We start from the raw sequence: 11722 nt of genomic DNA on the forward strand, positions 1-11722 counted from the left end.
TCGATTATTGATCATCCATTCGTAACAGGTTCGAAAAAGACCGAAACTCAACCAATAACAGGGCCGGACTAGGCGAAGAGGAGGGGGGGGGGGGTTGCCAGTGGTGGCCCAGGGGGATGTCCCCCTGGCGGCAGGGGCGGATCAGTTCATTTTATGACTGGTTTTTTTTAAAAGTATATTGTGAAGATATGGGTGTGAATTAAGGCGCGAAGCGCCGAGTTGACGGCGCGAAGCGCCTAGCTTGCTAGGGGGGTCCGGGGGCATGCCCCCCCGGAAAATTTTCAAAAAAAGGATGCAAAATGGTGCAATCTGGTGCATTCTGAGGATGATCATTACCAGTTTCAGGCAGCAGATTTTGTCACTGATTAATACCCCAAAAATTGAAACTCAATGTAAAATAAAGAAATGCATACCTCATTCAATATTTTTATTTTTTGGCTGGGGGGGGGTCCGGAAACCCTAGAACCCACACCCACCCCCCCTCGTTGTGGGGGTCAGGGGGCGAAGCCCCCTGAAGCTGACGGGTAGGTCATATTCTGAGATAGGAAAATGGTCGCTCCTTGCCGCTGAAACGGCATAAAATAAACAATAATAAAAAAAAATTAAATAAGTAAGGTACATGTTTAGGCTAGGGGGGGGGGGGGGGGGGGGTTGCGCAACCCCCATAACCCCCCCGGTAGTCCGGCCCTGAATAATGATTTAATGTTGATATTTATGATGCTGATGATCGGCCATAAAATTGCGTCACTGACAATAAACTTCATGCTGTAGACTCAGTGCCCCGGCCTGGCCCCGACACACTGAAGTGCACGCTACTCTTTGGATAACTGGACACCGTTATAATTGCTTGCAGCTGTTCTTAGATTGACATAGGTGCATTCCAGCACTTATAGTTTGAGAATAATGAATTACAGAAAACACAAATCGATTGGCATAATCAGTGAATAACAAAGACTAAACTGGACACTGAATAACAACAGAGTTACAACTGCTTTCCTCTTGTTTACCATAACGAAATGCAAATTAAGGTATCAGCTCTGTTCTACTTCTCTTGACAGTTCTCTCTGTCACATATTTATTTATTATCCTGTAGACGTAGGATGTTAGTCTTGTGTGGTAGATTATCTTTTTTTGCCGAATCGTAGCAGACGATGGAAGGGGAGTGACTCCACGAAAATTTACTACTCTGTTGCAACCCATCTCGTCATCGGCGCTTTTCCGGAAATGACCTGCGCTTTGTTGGAATTCCAACAATGGCCGCCATTGTAGGAATTCCAACTTTGCGCTACGCGATTCTAGAAATGTACCGCGCGCATAGTGAGAATTCTGCTCTTTCTTAGAATGCGATGTAAAATGATACAAGTCATGATGGCCCATGATGATCTTTGTGTTTTTAAGTGATCAATGCTTAGTCTTGAAAAAGCAGATGCATTCTATAACGCACCAAACCAACCGACTTACAAAAAGCAAAAACACTTTTGATAACAGTTCGGCGGGCTGTTACAACACAGTTCAACGACCCATCCCACTCAACCAAAACGCACCAATTTTACGTATTTGTTAACGTTTCAGATCATTATACAACAACAAAAACACAACAAGAGTGTTCCGATATAACTTTTCACTGGTAACTATCGATTGTATATTAAACTCACACAGTCTCTCTGGGCTGCAGAGACAGAATTACGTCCCTTTACTGAGTAGGCTCTTGTCACTGCATGGTAATCTAGGCTCTCTTGAAATGTATGATATGATATGATATGACTGATATGTTGACAGACTGGTACTTAGGCTGTTGAGCCTTTGTCTGATCTTTTGATCAGTTGCTATCCTAGCCTAACTTTGGGCTAGGTAACCTACATGATCTTTTGACCGTGGCCAATGTAATGTGCAAGTCTGTGCGCTACATTGATGTGATTGATTGTTGCAAAATGTTGATTCAAATCAAAGATGATTTCAGACTGTTGTTACAAACTAACCCGTGACTCTACTCTGAGAGAAAAAATCATTGTGTTCAAAATAGATCGAGGCAGCAGCAACTAGCTAGCTGCATGCGCTGAGTGTCACTAAGAGAAGTCAGTGTTACACAGTGTACCGCCCCCACACACACACACACACACACACACACACACACACTCACTGACACACACACACACACACACACACACACACACACACCCAATTCAAGACTTCCCCTGTATAAGACCTTGCTTTTTCATATACCTTATTCATGACCTGTGAAAAGGGTATACTTTTTTGTGCCAGTCGAAGGGTTGCCATTTCTAGAACGAGGCAACTCGTTTCCGGAAACTGATGCGGCGCTTTGTTGGAAATCAAATGAGGTTGAATATCGCGATAATCCAAATTATTCCAACTCTGCCCCGGATTCTTACTTTGCGCCCAACAACAGCACTTTAGCGTAGTCTCCCTTGTATTGTTTACTTTCCCGTGGCAGCGTGTATCGTGGATCAAGGCCTTGGACTACTGTGCTCACAAACTTTGGCAGCTGTTGCAATTGCAGTGGAGGCGATTCATTTTATCAGTGTAAAGATGAAAGGTAGTTGTTCTTCGTGTACATATTCGTTCAAGTGTGTTTGTGTGGCACACAACTAGTCACTTCATATCCATACAAACATGCATGTACTTTCTCAATGACCGGAAAACTGACAGAAAGTGCCTGTGCTACAAATATCGCATACGTGTATACTGAACATGACAAAGCTAAACTCATTCAAAGGGAAAAGGGTTGTAAATTAAGCAAGTGGCACTTCATTCACGACAATATTACGATCACATCTTTGACATCAGTGAACTGACAGGTTAGACAATTACATATATAATCTCTCATCTGTCTGCGTCATGTTCATAAGGCCACAAAAAAATTTTTGTCTGTTTCTGGTAACATGGCTAAAAAAAATAGGGTCGGTAGGTCGGGATTTTTTTTTTTAATTTTTTTTTTTCCAAAAAAACATATTTTTAAGTTATTTTGCCAAAAAAACAAGATTTTTTTTTTTTTTCCCCAAATGCCAAAAAAATGTCTAGGATCGCGCGAAAAAATAGGGTCGGTCGGGTTACCGTAAACAGACCTATTTTTTTTTTTAGGCCATGTTCATATTAAGCACTTTTCTTTAATCTGAGTAGCCACAAGTTGTACACAACTGTAGGCTACATGTGGCTACCAGTAAGTTCGTCACACGGTAGATTCGTCACGGGTGACGAAGTTACCGGCAGAGTTGGCGGGTGTTTATGCTTAGAGCTTATATATCCTTTCAGATGTTTGATTTGTGGGAGAGATTCAAGACTTCACATTTTTAAGAGAGAGAGAGAGAGAGGCTGAGAGAAAGAGAGAGAGAGAGAGAGAGAGAATAAACAATAGAGAGGGAGAGAGAGAGAAAGAGAGTGAGAGAATAAACAATAGAGAGAGAGGGGGAGAGAGAGAGAAAGAGAGAGAGAGAGAATAAACAATAGAGAGAGAGGGGGAGAGGGAGAGAGAGACTGAGAGAGAGAGAGAGAATAAACAATAGAGAGAGAGGGGAAGAGGGAGAGAGAAAGAGAGAGAGAGAGAGATGTTTAATTTGTGGGAGAGATTCAAGATTCACATTTTTAAGAGAGAGAGTGAGAGAATAAACAATAGAGAGAGAGGGGGAGAGAGAGAGAAAGAGAGAGAGAGAGGGGGGGTGAGGTGCAAGGTTGTATTACCATTACATACCAGCCGCGCTCGGACTACTGTGGCGAAGTTACCGGGGACCGGTGACGAATCTACCGTGTGACGAACTTACTGGTATCCGTACATGTGACCACAAGCCTTCACAAACATCTGTACTGTTAAAAGGCCATCTGTCTGTCTGTCTGTCTGTCTGTTTTTATTCCATATGTCTGTATGCCACACACTGATCGTTTATAGCTCAGGCATTATTTTGTGTACATGTAGCAGGAAATCTGAGGAAGCGGCATGGGTCTTAAACTTGTGGGAAGTCTAAAACTAGTACAGTGGTACCTGCGATGACAGGACAGCCTTGGGACCAGCAAAAGTGTCCCTACATTGAAGGTGGCCTTTCATGACAGGTAAACTTTGGTAGAGATAATATAAAAAGGGACAAGAGAAGGTGTCCTTTTAAGGGAGGTGTCCTCTCATGGGAGGGTCCACACATCGCAGGTACTGCTGTACTGTATTCACTGTACATATTACAGAAGGAGACCAAGAAACATTGGTTACCTTGACCCAGATTAAGGAGGCAGGTGAACGACTTTACAAAAGCGGAATGGTGGTCCGGACCCCAGTGATAAAAGATGTGCAGGCCATGTTTCCTGAAGCAGGTGATATTCGCCTCCACCTCAAACTGGAGAACATGCAAACTACTGGTGAGCAAGTCATATATGAAAGTCTGATGGATTTTAAATCAAATGTTAATGCGATGCAGTGAGGAATTGTAAGTATGTTTTTATGTGTGTTAGAAGTGTGTGTGTGTTTTTATATTGTTGTTTTTGTTGGATTGTTTTATTTGTTGTTGTTGTTATTGTTGTTGTTGTTGTTAGGGGGTAGGAGGAGAGGTGGGTAGGGTGAATATAAGCAGAACAAAAGATTGTTTTTTCAGGGTAAACATTTTTGTGAATAGTGCAGTTTATGATGTTGTTATATCATTTCAAATACTCGCATATAATGTGCATGGACATAATGACAAGTGCTCTGCAGAAAAGCATAATTTGAAGTAAAATGAAGGTTGATCCAGTCAGTAACTCATTTACCGAGTCATTCATTCACTCATTCACTCCAATCCTCCAGAGACTGTTATTTTATGTATTTGTTTTTCTGTATGCCACTGCTGAAGTTTATTCCCTTGTGTTTTCTTTTTATCACAAAATGACGCTGTTGACTTTATATTGCATTCAAAAGTATCCATTTACTTACATTTCAGGTTCATTCAAGATTCGAGGAGTGGTTAACCAGTTGGAAGAGGTTTCCAAAGCAACAGATTTGTCTGAACGGATGCTTGTCACGATGTCTGCAGGGAACTACGGGAAAGCATTTGCCTACTACTTGCAGAAATGTGGGCTCCCTGGCACTTGTGTCATGCCTATCACAGTGCCTGATAACCGTGTCACACTGCTGAAGGTACTTTAGGTGTCATGTCATTGTCCGTCATTTTGACATCCTGTCTTTGGTATTTTGTCATGTGTGTACAAAAAAACACATTATGATGAGGATAAAAGTTGCTTGTTCATTAATTTTGTTATATATGAAGTCTTATATCGTGCGCGTATCTCCAGACTCGGACTCAAGGCGCAGGGATCTATTTATGCCGTGTGAGATGGAATTTTTTACACAATACATCACGCATTCACATCGACCAGCAGATCACAGCCATTTCGGCGCATATCCTACTTTTCACGGCATATTATTCCAAGTCGCACGGGTATTTTGGTGGACATTTTTTATCTATGCCTATACAATTTTGCCAGGAAAGACCCTTTTGTCAATCGTGGGATCTTTAACGTGCACACCCCAATGTAGTGTACACGAAGGGACCTCGGTTTTTCGTCTCATCCGAAAGACTAGCACTTGAACCCACCATCTAGGTTAGGAAAGGGGGGAGCGCAAGTGCGTTACCACTCGGCCACCCATGTCCTTATAATTTCAATGCTTGTTATTCTCTCAGGTGCCAGGGGACTCAGGTTCCGAATAACTCTCACTTACTCGATTACACATGTCGTATGCATTTAGACCGCTTACTTCCCTTTGTTTATTTCTTGTTGGTACCAATGTATGTTTTTGCCTGAATTTCCGTAAAGCTAGGCAACAACTAACATATACACTGAAGTGTGTTAAAAAGAAACAAGTCGCGTAAGGCGAAAATACAATATTTAGTCAAGTAGCTGCCATTTTTCAGCAAGACCGTATACTCGTAGCATCGTCAGTCCACCGCTCATGGCAAAGGCAGTGAAATTGACAAGAAGAGCGGGGTAGTAGTTGCGCTAAGAAGGATAGCACGCTTTTCTGTACCTCTCTTTGTTTTAACTTTCTGAGCGTGTTTTTAATCCAAACATATCATATCTATATGTTTTTGGAATCAGGAACCGACAAGGAATAAGATGAAAGTGTTTTTAAATTGATTTGGAAAAAAAAATTTTGATAATAATTTTTATATATTTAATTTTCAGAGCTTGTTTTTAATCCGAATATAACATATTTATATGTTTTTGGAATCAGCAAATGATGGAGAATAAGATAAACGTAAATTTGGATCGTTTTATAAATTTTTATTTTTTTTTACAATTTTCCGATTTTTAATGACCAAAGTCATTAATTAATTTTTAAGCCACCAAGCTGAAATGCAATACCGAACCCCGGGCTTCGTCGAAGATTACTTGACCAAAATTTGAACCAATTTGGTTGAAAAATGAGGGCGTGACAGTGCCGCCTCAACTTTCACGAAAAGCCGGATATGACGTCATCAAAGACATTTATCAAAAACATGAAAAAAACGTTCGGGGATTTCATACCCAGGAACTCTCATGTCAAATTTCATAAAGATCGGTCCAGTAGTTTAGTCTGAATCGCTCTACACACACACACACACACACACACACACGCGCACACACACAAACGCACATACACCACGACCCTCGTTTCGATTCCCCCTCGATGTTAAAATATTTAGTCAAAACTTGACTAAATATAAAAAGGAGTATTTGAAGTACTTGTCCCAAAATGTTGAGAAAAAAAGTTGAGTTTCACGCTGAATCTGCTCCATTTTTTTTTTATAAGATTAAAAACTTGTTACTGGAATGAATATCTGCATGCATCCTTTGGCCTAATTGTTTGTTTGATCAGGCAAGCATTCTAACGAAAAAGTGCTTTAGTGAGAGACAGAAAACTCTGAGTACAACGTTTGCCATAATCTGCACTATATTTGACTAAATGCAGGGGATGGGCATGAAGGTGGAGCAGACGCCCTCAGCTGAACTTCAGTCTACAGTGGATCGACTTGTCTCTGACAAGGGCCATGTCTTCTGCCACCCTTTTGATGACATACGACTCATTGCTGGATACGGATCGTAAGGAGAATTTTTTTTTGTAACATATATCGTAAGGAAAATTGGTTTGTTGTATCAAGGACATTTACAGTGTCACAGTTTTTTTGTCTGCCTTATTATTTTGTTTGTGTGTGTGTGTGTGTGTGTGGGCAAGGGGGATGTGCTTGTGCATGTGTGTTGGTATAAGACTAGAGGGAGATAACTTCTTCAAAATACATGTTCCAACACAATCTTTTTTATTGTAGTTTATTGGTTGGGTGCATTTTGTTTGTGTGTGTGTATGTGTGTGTGTATGTGTGTGTGTGGGGGCAAGGGGTATGTGCATGTGTGTTGGTATAAGACTAGAGGGAGATAACTTCTTCAAAATACATGCTGTAACACAATCTCTTTTAACAGTATAGTTTGTTGTTGCAGTTATTGTTGTTTTTGGTGTATTGTTTGTTTGCCTTGGTGTTCTTTCACACAGTCTCCAGTGTCCGCTTACGCTCTTTCAGGTGCGCCATGGAAGTGCTGCAGGAAGGTCTGGAACCGGACGTGGTGGTGGTGTGTTGCGGAGGCGGTGGACTGGTGTCCGGTGTCGCGGCGGCTTTTCACCTGGCTTCCACAAAACCTGTCCGTGTTTATGCTGTGGAGCCCGAGGGATGTATGTATGTGTGATTGTGTGAATCTTGTGCATAAGTTTGACTGACTCAGGGGAGGGAGGGGTAGGTGCATGTGTGTGTGGTGGGGGGGGGGGTTTACTTACTACGTCCCTTTTTTCCAAAAGCAGACACATATCTTCCATGCATTTTGCAGCCAACACAATGTGGGAGAGTATGCGAGCTGGACATGCAGTAACAAAAACTTCTGTCAAATCGGTTGCAGCTGGCCTCTCGCCACCATATGCAGGTAGGTAATGGGTGTGTGTGTACGTGTGTGTGTGTGTTTGTGTGTGGGCGTGCGCACTTTTACATGTATGTATTTGACCAGTATTGCTGTTCCCCAAAGATTATCATTCCTGCTGGCACGCTTGCTTATCACATATTGCATTCCTTAAAAACCTGCTGTAACTATCATGTCTCATATGCCATGGTCATGCATATTGATATGACTCAAATTACAAGCCAAATTCCACCAGGATTGCTGTAAACGCCCCAATAATTTTCTGTTGTTGCAGGTAAATTGTGTTACGCTCACTGTCGTCAGTATGTTGAAGAGGTTATTCTGGTGTCAGAAAAGGAAATACTACAGTGCATGCATGCGCTGTTTGCTCGTGGCATCAAGGCAGAACCATCCGGATGTGCTGCCATGGCAGCCATTTTGAATCAACGAGTTCCAGATGTAGAGGGTAAAGATGTCTTAGTGGTGATTACCGGGGGCAACGTTTCTGCAGAAGAGCTGTGTATGCTTCTTCCTTTGAAGACCTAAATTCAAGGCCACATGCTTCTTCTGCGTTCGTGGGCTGAAACTCCCATGTACACTCGTGTTTTTTGCACGAGTGGATTTTTACGTGTATGACCGTTTTTTACCCCGCCATTTAGGCAGCCATACGCCGTTTTCGGAGGAAGCATGCTGGGTATTTTCATGTTTCTATAACCCACCGAACTCTGACATGGATTACAGGATCTTTTTCGTGCGCACTTGGTCTTGTGCTTGTGTGTACACACGGGGGTGTTCGGACACCGAGGAGAGTCTGCACACAAAGTTGACTCTGAGAAATAAATCTCTCGCCGAACGTGGGGACGAACTCACGCTGACAGCGGCCAACTGGATACAAATCCAGCGCGCTACCGACTGAGCTACATCCCCGCCCAAGGCCACATTCAAACAATGTGTGTATGGTTGGGAAATTGTGCATTTAATCAGACCTATTCATCCCTATTCGTATGGATTGTGATACATGTACTACCAGAACTATATTTTGATTTTAAGACGACTGGTTGACATAGAGGTTTTTTGTAATTTGCAGGTGAAAAATTGTAATGATAGAAGATATGTTTTATACACACACAAAAATCTGACAGCTGATTTCAATTTGCCAAAAGATTTTTGTTGTTGTTTTTGTGTTTTGTTGTTGTTGTTGTTGTTGTTGTTGCTAGCATGCTGTTTTGTGGGTTTTTTTTCCAGAGATTCTGGCAAGAGGGTTTATTTCTCTGTAGAAATGGGTTTGGCAAGAGGTTATTTATTTATGTTATTTTACTTTAAAAAAAGTTTGTCAGGTGGGTTTTTCTTGAGAGTGCAATTATTGAAAATTACAAAAAAATTCATCATTGTTTCTATTCATTTGTTGTTTATAGTACAGGGCCGGACCAAATGAGTTGTAAGGGGGGGTTCCTCCTTTTTTGGGGTTGCAAATCAGCTTTGCAGGCGCGCGAACCAGGGGGGTCTGGGGGCATGCCCCCCCCGGAAAATTTTTGAAAACGGTTAAAATCTGTGCAATCTGGTGCATTCTGGGCCTTGTTTTGAGGGTTAAGAGCAGCATTGTTTTGGTGCTAAAACTAGTAAAAAAAAACCACTCAAAGCAAGGTACATGCTTTTTCCAGGGGTGGGGTTCCGGAACCCCTGGAACCCCCCCCCCCCCTCCCCCCCTGGGTCCGGCCCTGTGGTACATACACTGATGATTTGATGACACCATGGAATCAAAGTGTTCATTTTCAAAAACTACAGTGCAAGTTTTATTGCAATCACTATCAGCAATATCCTTCCCCATTTATCATCATCATCATCTCCAGCAATATGAAATCTTTACGGTAATTTCCCTTGCAGCATTGTGCACAATATATAATGCACGATATCATAAAAGTTTATTTCATAATTGGCTTTCATTTGCCCTCAAAATATATTGCAACTTGATTATTTGCATTGCAGTTATATTCATACTGCAGTCGTAGGTGTACATTTATAAGTCATGCATCAGCATGGAAGTGCATGTTTATCTTGCTAAAAAGGTGCTTTGTGAATTGTGAAGCCTGTTTACACAAGTACATGTATTCATGTTGAAGGTATTCAAGCTGAAAGTACTGTGATCATCCATCCTGCAAAATAGGCATCATTGTATACAGCTATAGACAGCAGCTCTCTGAATTTCAGGGGGGAAAAAAACAGTACCTCAAACAATTATGCATTAATTAAGCTGGAATCTTGTTGGAGTAATGCCAAGTGCTTGGGGTTACCAACAACAGTTTACCTAAACAGGTTGTTTTTTTGTTGTCAGGAATGTATGATGAAGGGGAGGGAGTTTACTGATAATGAATTCTCAAACATGTCTGCATGAATATATAGCTGGCGTTCCCTCAGAATAAAGTCAACTACTTTCGGTTACCAACAATGCACTTTACCTGAAGGGATGGGTTCTTTTAGTTGCCAGGAATGCACAACAAATATAGTCTGAATATGCATTAAAAATTTGCTGTTGGAATGTTCAGAATGTTTAATTAATTGTTTCATTCAAAATGCACAAAAAGTTCACTGTGTAAATACACAAAAATCGTTCCTTGCATTTGGCAATTTGTTTGAAATGTTTTTCTTGTAAGCACAGTTCGTTTGAAATGTTTTTCTTGTAAGCACAGTTCGTTTGAAATGTTTTTCTTGTAAGCACAGTTCGTTTGAAATGTTTTTCTTGTAAGCACAGTTCGTTTGAAATGCACACAAGAAATGTAATAAGTAAATGCACAAAAATGTTTTTAATTTACAGAGAATTTTTTTGTCGCTGGAGCATTCTGATAAGAGATTTCAGCAAGAGCCGCTGGGCTAGAGGCAGAACAGAAAACGTGTCCACCAAGTTGGGAGTCAAGAGTTCAAGCGATTGCTGAGAGTGAAACCCCAGGGTTTCAAGGTGCGCAGCAGTGGCCGGAGCGATCTCAAACTCTTCGAATGTTTGCATCATAGAATCGTCCGTGAGAGCCATTGGAAGATAATGAAGAGCAATACAAAAACTGGCGACGAGCTGACAGATAGTGTGTGTCGGATGTTGTGAGAGTGTGGGTGCGCGCGCGACCACATCTGACGCAACATCCGGTGGAGCAAGCCAGGCTGACGAAAGCAATCGTCTGCTACACACGATGCCACAACCTCTGTGCTGCGCCGATTTAAAAACAGCTTTAATAAAAGCTGAGTCGTTAAGTGAAGTGACTATGACAACGAAAAACATTCCAATGGTCTTCTAGTTTGTGATATATTGTCATTGCTGTGATGTACTCAGGAAATCTACTTGAACTATTCTTGATATTAGTGTGATAGTGTTATGTACGTGGTCTTGCTCTGAAGGAATCTAAGGGTTCTGGTTATATAGCTGGGGTGGATGCCGAATTTGAAAGGGAGGTATTGATGGCAACACTGTGATTTCTTCTTTGGGGTACTACATGTCTCTTTTAAAGTTGTTACAACCAGCACTCGTTTGAAGAAGAAATTGTGTTTTGTGTACTGTTCGTTTTTATATATAGTGCTTTCTTACTTGTCTGAAAAATGTCATCAGTTTTGATGGAAAAACATATCTTTGTGTCAAACAACTGTTTGAAATGAGTTGTATTTGAATTGTTGTCTTTATTTCTTGTTTGATTTTCTACAAATAGAGCTTTTATTTATGATTCCACTTGGCTTTATTGGCATTTGGCGTCAATACAAGTCTCCAGTATTCAATGTGCCTTAATAATTATACTCACTATCCTGAAGAAGAAAAAAAATTAAAACTAATATAACAAATAACTCT

At 41.2% G+C, this 11722-nt stretch overlaps 1 protein-coding gene across 1 annotated transcript; it reads left to right on the plus strand.

The window, feature by feature from the left end:
• The first annotated feature begins 2403 nt into the window (after positions 1-2403).
• On the plus strand, positions 2404-9332 carry LOC138964415 (L-threonine ammonia-lyase-like). The gene is made up of 7 exons (XM_070336368.1): positions 2404-2557; positions 4192-4362; positions 4917-5113; positions 6926-7056; positions 7530-7678; positions 7831-7923; positions 8192-9332. The coding sequence occupies exons 1-7, from the start codon at positions 2551-2553 to the stop codon at positions 8440-8442; spliced, it is 999 nt and encodes a 332-aa protein (XP_070192469.1). The 5' UTR covers positions 2404-2550; the 3' UTR covers positions 8443-9332.
• Positions 9333-11722: the final 2390 nt, after the last annotated feature.

The sequence above is a fragment of the Littorina saxatilis genome, linkage group LG4, assembly GCF_037325665.1.
Source record: "Littorina saxatilis isolate snail1 linkage group LG4, US_GU_Lsax_2.0, whole genome shotgun sequence".
NCBI classification, from domain to species: domain Eukaryota; kingdom Metazoa; phylum Mollusca; class Gastropoda; order Littorinimorpha; family Littorinidae; genus Littorina; species Littorina saxatilis.

Excerpts from the sequence above, each read along its gene's own strand:
- LOC138964415 (XM_070336368.1), top strand. Across the intron at positions 7,057-7,529 it reads CTCATTGCTGGATACGGATC|GTGCGCCATGGAAGTGCTGC; the intron begins GTAAGGAGAATT and ends ACGCTCTTTCAG. Across the intron at positions 7,679-7,830 it reads TGCTGTGGAGCCCGAGGGAT|CCAACACAATGTGGGAGAGT; the intron begins GTATGTATGTGT and ends TGCATTTTGCAG.